Here is a 24170-nt window from a genome sequence, read left to right as displayed (position 1 = left end):
GTCTGGGGGCCATGGCGGGAAAGAGGATGGGCCGAGATCTGCCCCTGTGCCCACCACAGCCTTGCATCCCACAGTTCCTTTCAAGGTACACAAATTTGTGCACTGAGCCCCTAGTTGTTATATATCAAAATGGTGTTTTTCAAAGTACCTGCTGTATTCTTTTTTCATTATTATTATTTGGGTGTGCAACATCTAAGCCATGGGCCTCTCCTGTGTATTTTGTTATTACTTCATCAGACAGCTCAGAGTAACCAGAAGAAGGAAAGTTCTCAAATGTCAACTATGTGGTTTCTTAACATTCTGAATAAACAAGAGAAAGAAGGGTCATTTGTCTCCATGTATGTTGAGGACCTCATCTAACACACTGACAAGTGAGAAAGATAAATGAAATAGTATCTTGCTCTAAAATGACAACCTGAATCAGAGACATGGTTACCCCCAACCCCTTATCCTCTTTAGTAACAGAACCCCAGTTCTGCTAGGAATAACAATGTGACCAGTCTTAACCAAATGATAATATACTACATTTCCTAACCTCCCTTACCAATAGAGTAAGTCATTAGATATGGTTCCAGCCAATGAGATGTAAACACAGGGTTTTGAATAAGACTTCCTATAAGCTCCTTTAAAGGAGGGACAAAATCAACTGGCATTGTCCCCTTTGGTACTTCTTCTTTGGAAAGTACATATGATGGTTGGAGATCATGCAAAGACCATAAAACTGCAGACTTAGCTTTCACTGTCTATGAATTGGTAAATCGAAGCCAGCAACTTTCTAACTATGCACTTTGCATTGTATAAAGAAAAATAAGCCCCCTATCTTATTTAAGCCTCCACTTTTTGGGTTTTCTATGACATGCAGCTGAATTTAATTCTAAGTAATGCAATGTTATAGGAAAGAGAGATACAGAGGAGGTTCTATAAAAAGCTACAAAACACACTAATTCTGACAAAGGCTGGAATAAACCAAAGGATATCTATAGGAGTCCAAAGGATATCTATAGAGAAAATGCAAACATATAAGTTGGTTCATTCCTTTGTTCAACTATCATTGTCAACTACCGTACTAGGTGCTGGGATAAAAACATAGTGGCTGCCCCTAAGGAACTTTGAAATGGGATATAGACAGATAGAAATGATTAAATACAGGGTTATTTACATGGGGCAGCCACACACCCATTCTGAGTCTTACAAGGAATGCATCTTTTTCTAACACCCATAAAGGAGCTACCCAATCACCAAAGACTGTACTCAAAGGCCTCAGCCCTTCAAATATAAAAATAGTAACACAGGTAAATACAGGGTAGTTTGAGCAGGATATGTACCCAAAGGTAAGGAAGGCTATTAGCTAAAAGCACAGTTGCACATTACCCATGGATTTCATTTCTCCCTCACTGCCATGTCATCCCAAATTTTCCTGATCATAGACAACCATGCTTTAGTGTAATATAAAATCAAAGTAATTTCTTAAAAATGACTGAGAGGACACCTAAACGTAAGGAAAACAGTTACTATTTTAGTATTATGTCCTATGGTTGAAAGATCATGCATTTTCTATCAATATTTCATTTGTTATCAATTAATTTAACAACACTACTGAGTGACTAAAAATTGAGATTAGGTTTTCCACACTTAAAGCATAGAGTAAAGGGAGAATTAAACACAAGAGTCTTTTTTTTTTCCTCTGCTGTTGTATAAACACACAGACACCAAGAATAAGTAGAATAGCTTTCAAAACAAAACAATAGGAAATCACTCTTGGCTGAAAGCACAGGCTTAGATAATGTTGATTTCTTCTTTAATCCTGCTGAAGCAAGTTTCTGCATGCTTTCTGGGCCCTCCACCTACAGAGTTGTTAGGACAACAGCCAACACATATATTTAATTATGTAAGTATTCAATGCTATCAGCCAGCTGTTGCTAGTACATAATACACTGACCTCTTTCACTCACTCTCTTGCTTAAAATGGCAAAAACAAAGCAACTGTTGATGTAACAGTAATCATAAAATATGCAAAATACTGTTCTCCAAAAAGATTTTAGATAACTACAAAACTCAGTTTTGCATTTTAAAATGGCTTACTACATCTGAACTGTTTTTTCTGTTCCTGCTTTGCAAATTAAGAAATCTTTCAAATGTAAATTTAACTGTTCCTTCATTTATGGATTTTTTTTTTAATTCAACCAGCAATTCAACCTCAAATATACTTTTTCCTTTATTTCCCATCAAATTTCTCACTGGGATAAGTCACAAAATAATCTCCCTGCATTCCCATTCATCTCCATGTGTTTCCATGCTTAGGGGATAAGCAACTAAAGCCTGTAACAGGAAATTGGTCAAAATCTGCTCTGAATTATATAACTCCTACCCCTCCCTTTAGGAATCAACAGAGAGCTCTTCATTTATGTTTCCAGAAAGCATATTACTTCAATACCATTATTAACCCCAGACTAGCCAATGGGGGAAAAGTAATACCAAAGTCCTAGCAACAGCAGAAGGTAGACTAAACAAAACCATGACTTAAGTCTTGAATAATACTAATTCACATATGGTACAAAAGAAGAAGACCTAACACATAAACAGCAACTTTTGCAGAGCAATTTGGTCTTCATCAAATCAGCCTTCTATTCACTGAATAACTCAGGGCCAACTGTTTACCCAGCACTGTTCTAAAAAGGGGTCCTTCAATAAATGGCAAGACCATATCATTGTCTGCATACTATCTTACTATTTGTCTCATTCCACAGAGATCCTACACTTAACCTTTCTAACACTTCTAATTCTTCCCCCACAACAGCCATGTTGATTTTTCCCTCACTTTGGTCATACATCTGCTATTTTTTGCTCATTCATCAAAACTGAATTTAATACTCAAAGGTAAGACAAGTGCTGTGTTAATAAAATAGTTGTATAGTTTATAATATACTTAACATAAAATGACATATTAACAATATCCTGCTGATGCCTGGGCAGCAGGGTGATGCTAAACTCTCTTCCCAAAAAGAGAAGAATAGGTTCAATCTATTGAGTGATTACAATTATGGACAAACACAAGGCCAAACATGACAAGGTTTTTATCTACAACTTTCTTACCCTCAAGATGAGATGCCTCCATTAATCTAATGGCCAAGATCCTAAAGCTGGCTAAGCTCACTTAGGTTGGCAGGAAAAATAGGGTCCCCCATTCATAGCTGAGCTTCAGCCAGCATGACCAAGTGGCTACTCCAATAAAAGAGAAAAATTCTTACCCCTCTTACTACTTCCCTCTGGAAAGAAACTGGAACAATAGTGACAAACAGAAGTTTCTAACAACAGGGACAGGTTTCTACCTAGCCCATAAGCAAACCATAAAAAGCAAAACAGCATATTTCTAAAGAGGGTTCTTTAAATACAATATTTGGGCTGGCCAGTGTGGCTCAGTGGTTGAATGCTGACATATGAACCAGAAGGTCACAGTTCAATTCCTGATCAGGGCATATGCCAGGTTGTGGGCTCGATCCCCAGGGTGTGGCGTGCAGGAGGCAGCCAATCAATGATTATCTTTCATCATTGGTGTTTCTCCTTCTCACTCCCTCTCCCTTACTCTCTCATATCAATAAAAATATGCTTTTTAAAAATTAAAAATACAATATTTGAAAATTAGAATGTTCTTTCCCCTTTTGCAAATATATAGCCTATTACTAAGTAGGGATTCAAAGTGGCTTTGAGGCACCATTCTTAGAATAATTGACAAGCAGTCTTACTCTAATAGTATCTGTTTCCCAAGGAAAAAAAAAATCATTACATGGTAGAGTCACAGAATCAAAGACTCCATAAAAAAGGGTTTTCCTGAGGTCAATAACCTGACTCCAACACTCATTCAATCTAGTAAAGAGGCAAATATGTAAACAAGTAATAAAATGTAATATGCAACAATAGATGTTTGTTTGGGATAAAGAGGAACACAGAACAGAGGGTGATTACCTCTGTGGATCGGGTGGTAAGGGGTTGGAGTTAGAAGGGAAATAACCTTTGAAATGAGTTCCAAAAGAGTAACTGTTTGCCAAGTAGAATTAGAAGGAGAGAGAGAGAGAGAGAACATACACATGCATTTGGGGGGGAGGGAAACATGTTCCAGGGGAAAGAATATATGCAAAACACATTATGTGTTTGAAAAATCACATAATATAAGGGAGAAATAAAAATCTATGTAAGATTAGCAAGAAACAAGGTCAGAAAAGTAGACAACAGATTTTTTTAAATACTTGTTACCAAAAAAATAATAATAATAACTTGTTATACTAATATGTTTATCTATATGTATCCTGTAGATGAGAAGGAATTGTTACAGGAGAGGAAAGCATGGAGGAGAGGAAAACATGGAGGGGAAAAAATAGAAGCAGAGAAAAGCTAAAAGTCTACTGTAATATTAAGAGCAAGAAATAATGAGAACCATAACTAAGACATTAGAATAGAGATGGAAAGAAATGATTAAATTCAAAAGATATGGTCTAGTTCAGTGGTCGGCAAACTGTGGCTCGCGCGCCACATTCAGCTCCCAAGCCTCAGTTTGCCTCTCTGTTGACTAATAAGTTTGCCGACCACTGGTCTAGTTTATGGCAATTTGATGAAACATGAGAACACAGTGGTTTACTGTGGGTGCCAAGAGGAACATTTTATTACCACTCTAGAGGCCCGGTGCACGAAATTCATAAATGGGCAGGAGCCCTAGGCCTGACCAGCGATCAGGGCCAATAGGGGCCTTCCGGCTGCCAGCCACGACCTTCCTTCATTCCACACTGCCCTCTGGTGGTCAGCACATGTCATATTGAGCAAACGAACTCCTGGTCCCCTGGTTGAACTCCTGAGGAGACACTTTGCATATTAGCCTTTCAAATATATAAAATAAGCAATAAAACATTGGGCAAAGGAAAGAGAAGGGAGGAGTCAAGAGGAGGAAGGAAAAGATACTTTAGAAGTAGAGTCAGTCCATCAGACCAGAGGAAAAAAACAGGGGAAAGAAACAGAGAACCAAGAAAAATCCTCATCTATATAATGGATGACTGTACAACCAAAGAACATAAGCAATAGGAATGGAAACACTAGCTAGGGAAAGGGAGAGGTAATGAAGAGGTTCTGATGATTTGAAGTGCCAATGAGGGATCTAAATAAAGAAGTATAGGAAACAGTGGGATACACAAGTCTGGATATTGGAAGAAGACCCTAAGGACTGAAAAAGAAATTTGGGAATAATCAGCATATAGATAGTATCTACACAATGGAAGTATAAAATGAGAAATGGTGAAAAGTAGTGTCAACTCATATTATACACAGCATTATTTAGAGGGAAAAGAAATCGCATCACATAGTGCCTGATCAGTAATACATATTAAGTCAAATAGTAAAATATTTTGAATTAACTCTCCAACTAGAGGGAAACTTGTAAGTGGGCAAGGATAGCTGAAACAATGAGACTGTGACTAGAAAAGCATACAATGATTCATTGTATGTGTTACTGACATTTTAAAAAATAACATAAAAGTGATATTGAATTAAAGCTATTTCATACAACTAGAAAAGCTAAAATTAGAATACCTAAGTTTAAAGAAAATTCTACAATCTAAAATATTTAAAAAATAATAATAAGTTTAACAAAACAACTTGTGTTACCTAACTTGTTTCTTGCAAAAGGCCAAACTAAATCCCAGTGTTTTATCTTCCAATGACAAATTTTTTTAATTAAAATTAAAAAGATAACTTGATTACTAACAAATCTAGTAAAAAATGGAACCAGTCAAGCCCTTGCCAGTGTGGCTCAGCTGGTTGAGCATCCTCCCTTGCACCAAAAGGTTGCAGGTTCGATTCCTGGTCAGGGCACATGCACAGCTGCAGGTTTGATCCCCTGTAGGAAGTGTGCAAGAGGCGACCAGCCGTTCAATGTTTCAATTTCACATAAATATCTCTTTCTCTCCTCTCTCTAAAAATGAACAAACTATTCTTTTTTAAAAAAAATAGAACTAGTCAAGTATTTTATTTTATTTTTAACTGATAATGACTAACTGAAAGGGAAAGCACTTCTCTATTCTTCTTAAGTCAGCTTTTTTGAAGACAATTTATTTTACATATTCAAGTTGAAATAATACTCTGGTACTTCCCCCAACTTCAATTTACTATAGAGCACTCAAAGTTAAATCTACATGAAGCAAATATATATATTTTCATAATAGGAAGAGCTATCTAATAATGAGGTTGATCAACAGAATTCTATACAAGGAGCTTTCCTGTAGACAGAAGATATACAAAGCAGGTATCCTCTCTCTTAAAACACACTTCTTTGTCCATTTCTCTATATTTCCAACAGTTCTTCCCAATATTTTCACTCAGATTCCTCCTATATTACCATGTATTTCTACAAGCAAAGGTGGCTCAAAGAACTAGTGACTCTTGTCTATCTACTATCAGTATTGCTAAGCCACAATGTCCATTTGGGTTAATAATGCACAAGGTCAGACAGAGGTTCACAGTCCATGATCAAAGCAAACTGGCAATTCTTTCTGTCATTTATATAGAACACACAAGATGTGTTTATTTTCACCAGCCTCTGAATGACCTCCTTTAGGTGGCATGGAAAAGATCCCACATTTCTATAAAGCATTAACTAAAGCAGTTTTCTTATTTGGTACTCTCATTAAGAGCAAATTTTATTTTTTTGAAACTTTTGATCTCTTTTAAAAACATCTTTGTTTGCTCAAGAACTCCTCATGTTAAAGGCCTTATGTCTAAATCAAATTGGTATAATGGATAAAACCAGGACAGGGCAACCACAAATGCCCCAGAGGAAAAGAGATGCATGCAATAGGCTGCCATCACCAATCATGGGCTGAGCAAGTTTTCCAAAATTAGTAAAAGGCAATAGCACTTAAGATTTGAAAGTCAAAGGCAGCAAAAAAAATTATTTTAACTCCATTTTTACTATTTAGTCCTCTTATTTTTTTATCAATCTGAACATCAATTATACAAACACTATAAACCTTTAGTAATTAGATCATTAGTACTTCTACTGAGCAGTACACCCTATAGATTATTACAGATATGCATTTTCATACCAGGTATTTTAATCAGATTAAGGAATTATTTGAAGAAAGGGTGATTTGTTATCAGCACTATTTTACAAAATGAAGATTTCCCATTAATTTTAAGCCAATATTCTCTCTGACCAAGATTAAATAATATTCTCCACAATATTGTTTATACTGTGAAGTTGCAAAACTAATATTTTGACCCACATCAGGAGAAATAGCTCATACTCTCCCTCCTCCCCCCAAAGAAATCTGTACATGGCCATCTTGTCAGAAATTCACAATCAATTTATGGGTCATCATCAATGAAAATGGATTAATCACATGGAAGACAGCAAACCCCTCAGAATCATTTTTCTTTACTCCTATAAAATTAGATGGTCTAGCCCTGGCTGGTGTAGTTCAGTTGCTTGGAGCATTGTCCCGTACATCAAGGTGGCAGGTTTGATTCTTGGTCAAGGAACATATTGATGTTGCGGGTTCAATCCCTGGCCTGGTCAGGGCACATGTGGAAGTTTAGGAGGAAACCAATCTCTATCTTTCTATCTATCTATCTATCTATCTATCTATCTATCTATCTATCCATCCATCTATCTATCTATCTATCTATCTATCTACCTATCTATCAACCTTCCTAGCTATCTAGCAATCTAGCTATCTCCCCACTTCCTGCCTCCATCCCTTCCACTCTCTTTCTAAAAATCAATGGGAAAAAAAGATCCTCAGGTGAGGATTAAATTAACAAAAAAACAAAACAAAAATGACAAACACTGGGGATGATGGGAAAGTGAAGCAATCATTAATTGCTTCACTATTTTTTCCTTACTGAGGGGAGTCCCAGTAAGGAAAAAATAGGTCCTTAGCCATTCTTTGTAATCTTTGTATTTGAGCATATGGGACTGAGGGCAACAAAACAAGGAGAAAGGAAACTCCTTACCAGACTCTCCCTGAATTTGTATTTTTAAAAAAATATATTTTATTGATTTTTCTTACAGAGAGGAAAGGAGAGAGATAGAGAGCTAGAAACGTCGATGAGAGAAACACTGACCAGCTGCCTCTTGCACACCCCCTACCGGGGATATGCCTGCAACCAATGTACATGCCCTTGACAGGAATCGAACCTGGGACCTTTAAGTCCGCAGACCAATGCTCTACCACTGAGCCAAACCTGTTTTGGCTGAATTTGTATTTTGCCTTATTAACCTGGGCTGGGGGGCAGTGCATGCAAGAGAGAAGGGGGAAGGATAGAGCTGGAAAATGAGAGAAGATAAATAGGTAGCATGACAAGGTATAATGAGTTTAAGAACTATGCATCTTTGTATTTCTTTGTTAAGAGATGACAAGGGAGAAAGCAGCTAAGTAAAGGAAAACGCTTGACAAGAGGAGGTAATCTATTACTAAAAGTTCTTAAATGTATAAAAGTCACTTGCATTTGATGTTTTCTCAATGTCAATTTATTACCGTGCTTTTTTTACAGTATTGTATTTATTTTGGAAACAAACCAAATGTTAGCTTAGGTGTTAACAAGAACTAGTTGTAATTATCAAATGTCTTCAAAGCCATATTTTTAAAAAATATTTAATCAACTCTAATATTGTTTTTAAATTATCTTCCAATCAAGCAGAATAGTGCATTAAAGGAATCTGTGCTTCCCTGCATTGGCTCTGTATTGTTAAAATGACAACCTTTCTCATATGGTTACCTCATTTAATCATTCAAACACTGTATCATTACTCTGAGCTACATTCACAACACAGTTTATGTGCATAACAAAACCCATTAACACAAGTTATATTTGAGTTTTTAAACTTGCAAAAACAATCTAGAAGTATATCCATTAACCCTATATAATAAAAGCCTAATATTATACTAAATGTCCAGCAGACTGAACAGCTGTTCAACCAACCAAAGCATAATATGCTAATGATATGCTAAGACCACTCAACAGCTCGTTATGACATGCACTGGCCACCAGGGGGCAGACAGTCCACAGGTCGACCAGTTGCTATGACATGCACTGACCACCAAGGGGCAGACGCTCTGATTGATTAGCTTGCTGCTGGGATCTAACCAATCGGGACTAAGCGAGATGGGCTGGACATGCCCTAGAGGCCTCCTGCAGTCCCTCCTCGGTTGACCAATCTCCCGTGTCCTTCCCTGGCCCCAATCATGCATGAGTGGGGTAACTTGGCCTGGCCTGCACCCTTTCACAATCCAGGACCCCTTGGGGTATGTCAGAGAGCCAGTTTCAACCCAATCCCACAGGTCAGGATGGGGGACCCACTGAGGCACGAATGCATGCACCGGGCCCCTTAGATTATAAAAGTGCCAATTACAGAAACTAAATCTCTAGGATCTTAGTAGTATCAGTAGCACTAAAATATCTTTATATCTTATTTACTTTCCTAAAGGAGGAAAAATGGACAATCTGAGAACATAAAATCAAAAGCATCTGATAAACATAACCCTCTGCTCCTGGCTTCATTCCTCCTTCTCCTACTCCTAAACATGACCCACATTATGCTGTTCCATCCCAAATCATGACCACCTCCTCTGCCTCTCACCACAGTTCTGGAAAGAATTCTTCCCTGCTCCTTCTGTAATTTCTGAGTTGAGGATGCCATTACATTCAACTATGACAATTTCTATGCAAACAATATAAAATCCATATCACTACAATGGTATCTATTTCAATTCTACTTACCTGAAATCTTTATCTGGAAAGCAGAGTAATAAAATGCGTAAACATATAATACTCCTAGTCAGATTGCCTACGTTAAAATCCCATCTCCCCCATTTATGAACCCAGCCTTAGAAACTTCATCTATGAAAGAGAGGCTCTTCATCTGTCAAATAGAAATAAAATTGAAATCTACAATGTGACAGTCTGCAAAAATTAAGCTAGATAATATAATACCCAATTGATGTAAAGCACTTTGAGCAGTGCCTGCCAGAAAGAATACTATCAATAAAGATAAAAGACGATCCATTATTTTAATACAATATTTAGCTGTGACTTTAAATACAGCATGATCAAAACCAAAACATGTCTTCCTTTTAATTTAAACCCCTTTCTGGAATTCCCTATATCATTCTAGTCAAAAATCTAGATGTCATATTTAATAATGCTAAAATGTAAAGAATTATTTCTCAAGTCAACTCCTTCATTCCAATTCTTAATGCGGCCACAGAAAGGAGGCAGCAGTACCTGGACTACTGCAACGCTGTCCTAGGGACTCCAGATCTAGACTCTTTCATACCCAACCATCCTTCACACTGCTGCATGATATAACTCCCTGAGACCAAAGGAGTAGGCACATTTAGAAAATTAATTTTTTTAAATGTACCTTTTACAATCACATAAAGATAAAGAGGGGAAAAAAGTGCTGCACAGGGAAAAGGAAAAAATATAGAATATTTTTTAAAAATTAGTGATACTGGAACAATTCAGTACCTATATATACTTTTAGGGGGAAAAAATTCTAAAAGATGGACCAAAAGGCCTCTGGTTTGGCTACAAGTGCTTCCCTAGTATGATGGGGGTGCATGTAGGAACATCCAAAGGATGTGTCTCTCTCACATCAGTGTTTCTCTCTCTCTTTGCCTCCCTTCCTCTATCCCTCCTCTCTTTCAATCTGTCTCCCTCTCCTCCTTCCCTTCCACTCTATCTAAAAAATATCAATGGGAAAAGTATTATCAGGTGAGGATTAACAAAACAAAAACAAAAAAACAACTCAATGTAGTCAAAGTCAAAATCACTTGAACTTATATGGAAGGGCAAAGAAAAGCCAAAGCACCCTTAAACACACACACACATTAACATTCTCAACTATACAGACTTAATATAAAACAATTACTAATTATGACTGTGTACAATAAGTACCATAATAAAAAAAAATAGATTAATAAAAAAATAAATAAAACCCAGAGAGAGACCCAAGCATCTATGGACACTCAATATGACAGAGTAGGTATTCTATATATATATAAAAAGCCAGCAACTGGAATGCCTAATGACCAGAACAACCAGTCACTATAACACCAACTGTGGCCAGCAAATCAGCCGGATCCAGGGGTGGGGCAGATGGCCAACCTTCTGTAGCCCCTCGGCCCAGCTGGCCCCGCCCCTGATTGATCTCTCCCACCCAATGGAGGGCTATCCAACCTCCCACCATCTCCTCCTCCCAACAGGCCAATTGGGGCGGGGCCAGCTGGACCCCACCTGTGCACAAATTCATGCACTGGGCCACTAGTACATAGCTAAAGGGAGAAAGGATAAAAATTTTTAACCAAAAACAAAACAATAAATGATACTAGAAAACTTTGGATCCTACATGAAAAACAATAAAACTTTTTTGAAATTTAAAATAAACTGGACCGCCTTTCTAGCACCATATACACAAATAAAAAAATCAACTCCAGACAGATTATAAATCTGTGCAAAGAATAAAAACCATAATACTTTTAGAAGAAAATAATGGAGGATATCTTAACTTTAGGGTAAGGAAAGATTTCTTACACAATAATAGCATAGACTCAAAGGAAAAGATATAAATTTTAGACCAAAATTTATCTCCAGCACTAAAGAAAGTGAAGAGATGAGCCACAATTGATATCTGCAACATGTGTAACATGTAAGGATTAGTATCTAGTCTATATGTAACATATTCCCACAAATAAATAAAAGACAATTCAGCAGAAAAAGGATTTTAAAGCCATTTCACAAAAAAGAAAAATCCAAATGGCCAATAAACATAAAAGATGTTCAACATCATTAGTAACCATGGAAATGCAAGTTAAAACCACATTGAGATACCATCTCCACCACTAGATTGGCAAAAATTAGATGTCTGGCCATATCAAGTATCAGAATGAACTGAAAACAACTACCCATATCCATTAGTGGTGGGAGTGAATGACACATGCATTTGGGAAGAGTTTGGCATTATCTATTAAAGTTTGACTATATACATATCCATAACCCAATAATTCAACTCCCAGTTACACATCCTAAAATAACTCTTGCACATGTGCTCCAGAACCCATGTTCAAAATATTCATAGCAGCAGTCTTCATTCATACAAGCCAAGTTCTAGAAAAACTCAACTCTATAAAAAATAAAATGGATAAATTGTGGCAAACTGATGCAATAAGGGACCAGAATAATTTTACATCCATCAACATGGATAAATCATGGATTTGCTTAGGAAAAGAAGCAAATCTCAGAACACCAACAGTTTAAGTCCAATAAATAAGGTCTAAAACAGGGCAAAACTAAACAACCATTGTTTAGAGATATACTTAACAGATGATAAATTTGCTAATAAAAGCAATGGAATGACACACAGAAACCAGGATAAAATTTTCTTTTTAGGGGTGTGGCTGAAAGAGGGACACAGGAGAATTTCTAAGGTCTTTACAATATCATATTGCTTATGCTGGGTGGTGGACATATTAATGGCAATATAAATAATAATAAAACTTATTATTTAAACTACAGGTTTCATAAATCATATATATATATATGTGTGTGTGTGTGTGTGTGTATATATATATATATATATATATATATATATATATATATATATTTCATAATAAAACCAATTTGGGGGGAAAGGGGAATGAGTTTTAGAGTGAAGTTAGGAGGTGAAGAATCTCAGTGGCTGGGAGGGCAAGAAGAAAAATCTGACAATAGCTAAAAGGAATATATGAGGTCATTACCACTGACCATATTTAAATGTCAATGAAAAGACTCCAATGGGACTGCAAAGATTGAAAACATAGGAGAATGAGAAAATCATTTATAAAATGAGATTTCTAAGAAGGTGGGTGGGTAGGGTAAAATTCAGAGCACATGTGAACGAAAGATATTCTTTCACTTTAAACTTGAGGGAACAAAGCAAGAACCAAGGGCTTACATGCTCATCTTCCCCAACAACCGGTACTTCCCTTGCATTACCGGCACCGAGAACAGTGCTAATGGGCATGGGAGAGCAAGAGGTTAAGGACTGCCCTGGGCAGGTTTGGAAAGTACAGAATGGATTACCTGAGAAGAGTATATTGCTAATACTTAACAAATATTCCAATTACCTATAAGCTAACTTCACAAATATACAAATCACCTATTATTAGAAAAGTCTACATTAAAGTTTCCTTCTTTAACAGATAAATGCAAAAACAATATGTTAAAATCCAATTCATACTTTTTTGATGCATACCAAATATTGATATTATTAGCAATCTTTTAAAATCTAATATCCTTAAATCAACTCTTACCTCACTTGTAAAAAAATTAACTTCTACTTACTTAATTGAATTTCTAAAGTGGTCTTCCGCTGGGTTTTTTACAGTGCAACTATTCAGGAGCCATAAATCTGCGTCTGATGCACTTTCTGTTAAAAAGAAAAAGAAAAGTATCCCATTTAATCGGTCAGAAATATCCAAGTGCTTACTTAGATGGCACTGAGACTGCTGGGGGAGAGCAGAGATAGGTAGAGAAGAGAGGCAGGTAAACAGGCAATTACAATACAGTAGGTAATTACTGTGATGTGGAAATATTCATAAGAAATAGTTTTTTTAAATGTATAACCTGTGTTATTATCTTTTCATTTAAAATATCAAGAGGATCAGCATTTGCTTCCTGTATTTTCAATATTTGAGTGCATTCAATAACTTCCAAAAACTAAAGTGAAACTGTCCTAAACTTGCCTCTGAATAGGAAATTGCCCCTTTGGGACTACATGGTAATATTCTTCAAGCACATGTATTATCATTCTTCAGTTTGAGAAGTTATTAAAAATAAAATTTGTCTTCCTTGAAAACGTTAAAGACTAGCCTTAAATTGAGGCTTTCATTCCTCTCAACAATTTGATTAGATATTGTTACATACTATAATAAACTCACCAGCAGTGCAACAAATCACCCAAACCCATGTGTATATGGACATCTTATCTAATAAAGAGAGAATATGCAAATTGACTATCACACCAATAACAAGATGGCTGCGCCCACAGTGGAGGCCGAGTTCCCATAATGAGCCTTAATGAGCAATCAGCTTGGCGCTGGGTCAGGGCAGGGAACCTGAGGCTGTGACCCCCACATGGTGGGGCTTGACAGAGGACCTCAGGCTGCGCCCCCCGCCCCAGCGCCAGGCCAGGAGAACTGAGAACACACACCCCTCCATGTGGGGCTTGATGGAGGGCATTCCCTGCCAGGCGGAACTTGATGGGGGGGCCTTAGGCCATGCCCCTGCCCCAGCACCAGGCCAGGGGACCTGAGACCATGCCCCACACCCAGGACCTGAGGCTGTGCCCCCCCACCTGGCAGGGCTTGACTGGGGAACCTCAGGCCATGCCCCCTGGCCCAGGCCAGAGGACCTCAAGGTGCACTCTCCACCCAGCAGGGCTTGACAGGGGTGGAGCTGGCCAGGTATGGACCTACCCAATGGGGATGGAGCTGGGCAGGGATGGGTCTCGCACAATTTCGAGGTGCAAGTGGGTGGGTGGGGACTTGACTCTGGTTCTTGTGGCCTACCCCAGGTTCTGACAGGAGGAAGATTTTCATATATATTTTACTAATTTTCTTTCATCTCTGACACTTCCATTATAGAGAAAGGGCAAATAGCAATATTAAAATAATTCCTATAATTAATTCCCTTTTAATGTGCATGAATTTTGTGCACTGGGTCACGAGTGAATTTATAAATGCCTCAAGAGCTTGATGCTATTCCAACTATGCCTAAAATAGGGTTATCACAATGAAAGGAAAACCAAAATTGAAAACCGCAGTACCTTCAATGATATTTTAATAAGAACCAAAACTGAGGTCAGAAGACATGAAGAACTAAGAGGACTAAGGGGCGTCTGTAGGTGCAACCTCCAAGCTAGAAAGGAGCTTCAGGTGCAAACATTACAAGAGAGAGTGGGGGAGCACATCAAAGCTTTAGTAGCGTGGCAAAAACTTTTCACCCAAAAATTTATTATAAAAAATGATAAAATGTTTCTATAAGGATCCAAAATTTCTTGAAATGCTAAAAAGACAAGGAAGCTCCTTATTACTATACTCATCTCACTCCTCCTATTCATCCCCCCACCATCATCACCACAGTATATGTCCCACTGACTCAACAGCAGAGTGGCCTTTTATAAAACATAATTTTGATTGTGTCACTTCCCTGCTCAAACTTGGAAATGATGAGCATTGATACCCCACAAAGCCGTCTGAAAAATACTCTTCTAATATCAATCTGACTGTAGCACTCTTTAGATCTTCTAATGATTTTACAGTGATATTCAAGGCCTATCCAGATCTTCAACTTCAATATTCATTTCTCCCTAAATTCACCTGTCTCTCCAGCCACACCAAACCACCTGAAATTCCTAAACCTTGTGCTATGCCATCTGCATAGAATGGCTTTATTTTCTTCAAATCAGAATTGGGACTCACATAATGGGAAAGAATCTGCAAAAGATCGGAAGAGCTTTCTGAGAGATACCACAAAAGCAAAGGCCTAGAAACAGGACCACGCTTGCCTGTTCTAGTAACAGAGAGACCAACAGAGTGACTGGACATAGGGAGAACAGGAGGAGAAAGATCAGAGAGCAGGAACCAAATTATGCTGGTAATTGTTTCAAACATGACCTAATTTCTACTTCAGAAAGCCCCTTCTGGAGCACTGTGAAGACTGTAGATAGGGCAAATGGAAATGCAGTAAGAAAAAAATACAGGCACATTAACCAGATGGAAGCTGACATATTGGTCTATGGTAACCTGGACTGGGGTTATGGCATGGCAGGAGTGAGAAGCAAATGGAGGCATATTTTGAAGGTAGAAACAAGATAACCCAGTGAGAGAACCCAGAAAGTCATATAAGAAGTAATCAAGTAGTATTCCTAAACACATGAGAAGTATTTTGCCCTGAGCATCAGTTGTTTGCGGTGCCATTTATTGAGACAGGAAAGGTTTACAAAGAAACAGATTTGGGAACAAGAGAATCAATAGAGGGTCTTCTGGAGATGCTTATTTGAGATCCCTATTAAAAATCCAACTGGAAATATTAATCAGCCATTTATATATTATATATGAGACAAATGGGAGAATCAAAACCATATAGAAGATACCTGAATCTATAGGAATGAATGAGCTCACCTAAGGAGACAGTATAGGAGTGGAGGGGAAGGAAAGAAAGGAGAAAAAAAAGTAGAAGACTGGGTCTTTCAAAGGTCTGGAAGAAAAGTTGAGACAAAAAAGGAGACTGAAAAAGAGCAGCCAATAAGATAAGAGGATAAAAACTAGGTATATGATGTCTTTGAAATCCAGAGAAGAGAGTATTTGAAACAGGAGTAATCAATTATATTAAACTAGAGGCCCGGTGCACAAAATTCTTGCACTGGGTTGGGGGGTGGGGTCCATCAGCCCAAACTGCACCTTCTCCAATCTGGGACCCCTCGGGGGATGTTGATCGGGCCTAAGCAGGCAGTCGGACATCCCTTAATCTGGGACTGCTGGCTCCCAACTGCTCACCTGCCTGCCTGATTGCAACTAACCACTTCTGCCTGCCAACCTGATCACCCCCTAACCACTCCCCTGCCAGCCTAATTGATGCCTAATTGTTCCCCTGCTGGCCCAATAGTCCCCAACTGCCCTCCCCTGACAGCCCAGTCAACCCCAAATGCCCTCCCCTGCATATTCCCTCTTTATTAGATAGGGTTTTTTTCTTTAACATATTGGACAATGTACCTGCCTTGGTCTTGACAAACCAGTAAAAATGTAAGCCCAAACTAAAAGTGTCATAAAATAAACTCCTTAAACAGGAATTTCATGAGACCTTGGAAAGGTGATATCATGAGGTTGTTTCTTCCTTTTTTCCTTCTCTTTGTTTTTCTTGATGTTTCATCCTTTGTCCTCTCTTTCTTTTCTCTTTTTATTCCTTTTCTGACTCTAATCACTCTGCTGGGGGCAAGGGAAATTCGAAGGCTATAGGTGTGTGTGGGGGCATCATCATGGGGGCCCAGGCCTTTGGCAGCTGATACTCAGGCTGCCCCAGGGAATGGATAGCTCTTGGGAGCATAGCTGCCTCCCAGGCCTACATCCCCCAACTGTGGATGAGAGCTGATTACTGGGGGACGGGGGAATGGGAAGAGGGGGGAGGGTAGGCGGTTGGGAGCCTTCCAGGCCCACAGCCCAGGACGAGGCTAGGAGCAGATCACATGTGGGGGTGGGGGAATAGGGGGTGAGAAATATGGGGAAAGGGTGCAGCCACCACCCAGGCCTATGGCCCAGGTTGCAGCTAGAAACTGATCATGCCAAGTGTGAACAGCCACCTCCCTGGCCACTGCCCAGGTAGCCACTGGGACCTGATCTTGCCAGGGTGTGCGCCACCTCCCAGGCCTATGGCCCAGATCAGGGCTGAGTGGATCTCGGAGGGGGCGGGGGAGAATGATGCACACTGCCTCCCAGGCCTTCGGCCCAGTTCTCAGCTGGGAGCTGATCGCACCAGGGGTGCCGGCCGCCTCCTAGGCTACTGCCCAGGTCGCAGCTGGGAGCTAATCATGTAGAGGGGGGCAGCGCGGGGAGGGGAAGGTGCATGTCACCTCCATGCCACTGCCAGGGTCTCGGCTGGGAGCTGATTGCACCTGGGTGTGCAGCTGCCTCCCAGGCCACTTCCCCAGCAGCACCTAGGAGCTGATCAAGCAGGGGGTGTGAAGGCACTTCCCAGGCCAACAGCCAGGGCCTCATACTACCTGCTCTCAGCAGCAGCCCTCCCTGGGCCTGAGAAACTGGGTGCCACCATCTCTTGTCTATGGGCGCTGCCATTTTGTCGCAGAGTGATGGCTAATTTGCATATTACTCTTTTATTAGATAGGATGCTGAGAGTTCAAGAACGATATCTCTATAAATATCAGATGCAATCTAGACTCAAGATATGATTATTTAATATTTCATCATCAAACCATAGTGCTGCCATGAAATAATTGTGATATATCAATCTATATTCTTCCCACGTTATCTCTGGATCAAATGCAAAGTAGTATCATTAACAAAAAAATAAAATGACCATCCAGACTTTTTCCTTTCTCAATGCTGGTATCTGCTTGCTCTGTACCAACCCACAATCACCCAGTGAAGGTCCTTTTTCATAGAAAACAAACTAACTTATCATATATGGCTCTTTGCAATAAAGAATGCTGAGTTCATATTTTTGGTCCCCTTATGATCCCATTTCCTGGGATCTAAGATGCCATCTCTATAAGAAACACTTTCAAGTCAATAACAGCTCCTCAAAGGAGTGGGACTTTACATTCATGTTCCTATGAATTTTAAGATATCACAAAACTTCAAACATTAACATGAGAGGGAGGATGGGAGTGAAATGAAGCTGAAACAGAAGAAATAAGTGAACTTAGCATGTCATCTTGGAGTGGCACCATCTAAAACAAATAAGAAACATGGAAAAACCTGTCTTTCCAGAACCTCATCACCCAATATACTACCACTAGTAGATGAATAGGTTACTGAATTAAATATCTGAGAAGAAAAGGTTAACATCTTATGGTCTTGCCTTTATCAGAGCATTCATGGCAGATTCTCCAGTGTCCAGGAGGAAGAAACAATATTGCAGAAGAGCCCTTAGGGAAAGATGGATGACGTAGATGGACAAGAATGGACCAAGGGAGGAAAAGACAGTACGAAGGCACCACACGCAGAGACACAAACTTGAAGAGGGCCCAAAAAAGGCTTTTACCTACTTTGAGATTTGGCCTACAGCACTACTGTAACTCCCAATATGGAACTGAAAGTCATCTGCAAATTAGCCAAATGTTGCCAATGCCTGAGCTGGGATATCAGGACTGGTTTGGAAGGCTACAAAGTTTAGGCTAGCCAGATAGAATCTAGACCTCAAGATATGATTATTTAGTCTCACTCTCAAACCATAGTGCTACCATGAAATCACTGTGCATATATTATTCTAGATTCTTCCCAGGTTATCTTTGGACCAAATCCAAAAAAGCAGGATTGACGGGTCAAGGATAAATTCATAGGTCACTGCATTATATACTGTCACATTCTCCTCCCTAAGGCATGTCTCACTTTGCACTCCCATGAGCAATGCAGGATACTGCCTGTTATCCACAGCATCACTCACAGGGTGTGCTATCAAACCTGTGGGCTTTTGCCAATCAAGTGAGAAACTAAAAGCCAGGTGAGGTTTAAGGTGCATCTCTCTTATTATGAATGAGTTGAGTATCTTCTCATATGTTTATGGACCATTTGCAGGGTTTGGTTTGTTTTTATCCGGTTTTACAGTCTGTTCATATCTTTTGCTCACTTTTCTATCAGTCATTTTCATTTCAAGTTTTAATTTAGTGACACACATAAACATACTATAAATGATAAAATATTTCTTGTCTATATTAGTTGTAATATTATTTTCCCAGTTTATCACTTTACTTTTTTATAGTTTCTTCATACTTTTTATTTCTAGGATATCAAATTGATCTACTTCTCTTATTGCTTCTGGATTTTGAGTTATAATTAGAAAGTTTTCTATACTCCCAAGTTACCAAGGAATTTATCCATATTTTCTTCTAATACACATATGAATTAACATTTAGATTTTTTATCTTTTAGGAATTTATCCTGATATACATGGATCTTACTGAATTTTTAAAGCAGAAGATGAAATAAGATACCACATTCTCATATCAAATTGGAAAATAGTAAAAAGTATGGTGCTACTTAATGCTAGCAAAGGAAATGGGGAACTGGCAGCCTCTTCCTCTGCTGATGGCAGGTGACAGGAAAGTCTTTGGAATGCAATGTAGAGATAGCTATCAAAAATTCAGATGCTACCGTGGCCAGGTAGCTCAGTTGGTTGGAGCATTGTCTCATGTTCAAAAGGTGGCAGGATTGATTTCCAATCAGAGCACATATCTAGGTTATGTGTCCATCCCAGGTCGAGGTCAGAGCACATGCAGGAGGCAACCAATTAATGTTTCTCTCACATAGATGTTTCTTTCTCTTTTTCTCTCTTTCTCTTTTTCTCTATCTCTCTCACTCTCTTTTTCTCTCTTGCCCTCCCTCTCTCTAAAATCGATTTTTAAAAACTTAAATGTGCATTGGAATGTCTCCTACACATTTGTAGCATATTTGCACCAGACACATGCATACTTATATGCACACAAACATACAATGAGTGGCCAGATTATTATAATCTCTGAATGCATAATAATCTGGCCACTCAATATATATCCTATATAATAAAAGGCTAATATGCAAATTGTCCCCTCTCCCAGGAGTTCGACCAGGAAGCAGACCAGCCAAATGCCCATGTCCCACCCACCCACCCCCAGCCAGGCTAACCGGACCCCAACCATGCATGAATTCAAGCACCGGGCCATACACACACAGACACACACACACACACACACACATACATACACACTTAGTGGCCAAATTATTATGCATTTAGAGATCATCATAATTTGGCCACTCAGTACATAGCACATCCATATATGATACAAATATATATATAATTGTACATAAATTATTAAATTCTCATTGAAGATTACTAATAAAGCAAAAAAAAACTAGAAAGCCTATAAGATGATTAAAGGAGACTGACTAAATAAATTATGAGATTGCAGTTAAAATGCCATTTAGTTGTTTTAAAAAGGCAAGGTAAATCTGTAAGTGCTAATTTATAATAACCTTTGTTACAACATCAGGTAAAACAAAGCAAGGTGCAGAAGAGGAGGCCTCATATTTCACTTGTGTTTAAAAAGGAAAAGGGAAAAAGGAAATTCTATTGTAAGCAAAGAAGATTTCTAAAAGCATGCATGTGAAATTCCTGGAGGTGTCCATCCTTAGAAGTAAGATGAAGGTTCAGCTGTCCTCCATTGTGCATCTAACATTCTTTTCTCTTTTCTTTTTTTAAATTGCATAAACATTACTTTTATAATTTTATAAAATTTAATCCTGAGAAGGAACACATCAATATTTAATTTATATTCATGTGTATTGTTTTAATTATTAAAAGCAGGGATTGATTTTGTTCACTTAAGAAAACTAATCGCCGAAACCGGTTTGGCTCAGTGGATAGAGCGTCGGCCTGCGGACTGAAGGGTCCCGGGTTCGATTCCAGTCAAGGGCATGTACCTTGGTTGCAGGCACATCCCCAGTGGGAGGTGTGCAGGAGGCAGCTGATTGATGGCTCTCTCTCATCTATGTTTCTAACTCTCCACTCTGTATCCCTTTCCTTCCTCTCTGTAAAAAGTCAAAAAGTCAATAATTAATATATATATATATATATATATATATATATATATATATATATATATATATATATATATATGTTTTTTTTTTTTTTTTTTAAAGAAAACTAATCAAGCTTTTTACTTTTTTTTAATGTTTCCTTTTCCACGGAGCTTGGCATCAATAGTGTTCTTTCATCTTAAGGCGAGAATATAAACTATTTTCTTGTTGTGGCCCATCATAAAAACTGGCCTGACACACGTTTTCTGAGGAACTTTTCTCCCCACTGCTAGAGCCTTTGCACTCGCTGGGCGCAGGAAACGGTGGTCACGGCGCACCCCCGCTCTGAGTGTGGACAGAAAAACAAGCTACTGTTCGTTCTAACCCAACCACATTCACTTTCCAAACTACTTCTTTATAAACACAACATAAATTACTTTTAAACCTAAAGTAATAAAAATCTGATTAGCAATAATGATAATAGCTGATATTACTGGGTACATATTATGTGTCCAGCAATGAGTCATGCACATCATATCCTTTTTTTCCATTTAATCCTCCAAATTTGTGGTGGGTTCATTTTTACTCAAATTTTATGGCTGGGGGTTTGAGGGGATCTGTGGCTTAGAAAGAAAAGTAACTTGCCTAAAATCACACAGAGAGACAGTGGCCAGGATTAGAGACCCAGACAAACTGACTCCAGGGACTGTCAGTTTAAGGATATTAGAATGCCTCATTAGTGGCTCTTTGCCTCTTGATCAAAAATAATGCAGACAATATCTAAAAACAAAATATAGAAATGTTACGTGGCCTTGAGGTTGCCTCATGATATTTCTAAAGAGGCTAATGAGCAGGCTTGAAAAGGAACTGTGTGGCTATTTCCAACATTTCCAAGATCTTGAACATGTCAGCTCTTGGCTTTCTGTTATCGGTGAGAGACATGCAAGTAAAGGGAGCATTAATAATGATGCAGCATCCTCACTCCAAAGCACAAGCTAACTCTCACAACAACCAATCTCCACTTCACCCTGCAGGCTTCTGCATAATCATAGCATTACGGAAGAGATGGGCATGGTTCATAGCAACACTACTCAGAACAAAACGTTTATCTTACACAACTGTTCCATTTGGAAGTCAACTAGAGGAACAGCATAAAACAGTAAGAGGAGTCTATTCAAAGATTTAGGTAAGGCAGTTAAACATGTAGATGTAAATAAAAATTCACTAAGAGCACAATAAAGATGGGGAAATGTTTGATTGTTTTGGACACGACAGCACTTGGTAGGAAAGGGGTGTCTTTTACCACTGAACAAATGTCCATTGCGCTAATTCATACCTGTGTGTGTATTTATATTAATACAAATCACTGAATGCCTACTAAAAACTCAGGGAATTGAGTAAGCCTTTTTAAAGTTTATTTTTTATTGTTGACATTATTACAGATGTCCCTTATTTTTCCTCCACTTGCCCTTAGAGTAAACTTTAATAAAAGTATTTAAAAGCACCTTTAAGGTACAGCTTTAAAAATAATTTCTTAAAATCAGTAAAGGCTAAATTAAAATTACAAATTCTGGGGGAGGGGTTGTTTGTTTGTTTGTTTGTTTGTCTATCTTTCATTTGTTCTATATAGGGACTGTGCAAAGCACAACAGTAAGTAACTGTTGTGCAAGGTAGGTAGCAGTTTAGGTGTTTACCTACGCAGCCAACTTGGGTTCCTCCGATGCTTATATAAAGGTTTTCAAAATCTTTTTTTATTATTGTTGATTTTGAGATAGAGAAAGAGAAAGAGAGAGAAAGAGATAGGAAGAGACTTGTTGTCCCACTTATGCATTCACTGATTACTTTCTGTATGTACCTTGACTGGAGATTGAGCCCACAACCTTGGCATATTAGGACAATGCTCTAACCAACTGAGCTACCCAACCAAAGTCAAAATAACCTTTTAACAAAAAAAATTAAAGTAAACAATAAGAAAGCATTCTCCTTTTAGTAAGCTAGGACTGGAAGACTGAGAGGATGAGGAGAAGGGGATCAAAATAGAGGAAAGAGGAGGAGAGGAGAAAAGGGAAAGGAGAAACAGAGTCTGACAGACAAAGAAAATCTGAGATGCCCAGTCTGAAATACTCAGAACAGGAGCTGACACCCCACTGCTGAGTGCTGGGGAGTACTGGTGTGCTTCTCAATGAAGTAGAACATAGAAGCTCCTAGGTGAAAGTGTTTACTCTTAGAGATTACTAACATGAGTTTGTTCTTTAAAAATATAAGCATCGGAGGAACTCAAGATGGCTGCGTAGGTAAACACCTAAACTGCTACCTTGCACAACAATTTCAAAATTACAACTAAAAAACAAAACCTCTATCACACAGAACCATGGGAGGGTTGGCTGAGTGGACAGTCTACAACTAGAAGGAAAGAGAAAAGAGCATTCAGTGCACAAACACTGAAAAGCTGAGGTCAGGGGCACACGCTATGCAATCGGGCTGGTGATGGGCGTTGCTTTTTTCAACCCGAAGGGAGACAAGATCCTGATTTTAATGGGATCCTATTTCTGGGGAGACACGCAGGACCCAAATTCCTACGGGGAGAAGCTGGACTATCTGCCATCAGGTCGGAAAGTGCACACAGGAATAATTGCTAGCTACGCTAGGGCGCAAGACTCGGGGAAACGCGGCTGGTGGCGCGGGGACAACTGGCTGCCAGACATCACTGTTTTTCATGCCCTAGCCTGATGACATCCTGAGACACCTGCCCCCTATAAACACACCCAAGCTCCAAGCAACAGCTTTTGCATATGAATGGCCTTCCCAATAGCAGCTTAACCTAGCAAACTTGCAACCCGGTAAGACAGCTCCAAAACC

The 24170-nt window shown here is 38.8% G+C and overlaps 1 protein-coding gene across 6 annotated transcripts in view; it reads right to left on the bottom strand.

Moving 5' to 3' along the window:
• CDKAL1 (CDK5 regulatory subunit associated protein 1 like 1) overlaps positions 1-24170 on the bottom strand; it is a 625188-nt gene that overhangs the window by 494153 nt on the left and 106865 nt on the right. For all 6 annotated transcript variants that reach the window (XM_036448124.1, XM_045584325.1, XM_036448129.1 and 3 more), the window contains one exon: positions 13366-13450. In XM_036448124.1, the coding sequence (XP_036304017.1) occupies positions 13366-13450 (85 nt within the window). The remainder of the gene's footprint in view (positions 1-13365; positions 13451-24170) is intronic.

This window comes from Pipistrellus kuhlii, unplaced genomic scaffold, assembly GCF_014108245.1.
Source record: "Pipistrellus kuhlii isolate mPipKuh1 unplaced genomic scaffold, mPipKuh1.p scaffold_m20_p_2, whole genome shotgun sequence".
Classification (NCBI taxonomy): Eukaryota; Metazoa; Chordata; class Mammalia; order Chiroptera; family Vespertilionidae; genus Pipistrellus; species Pipistrellus kuhlii.
The sequence above is the reverse complement of the archived record's forward strand: the minus strand, read 5'-3'. Positions and strand labels throughout refer to the sequence as shown.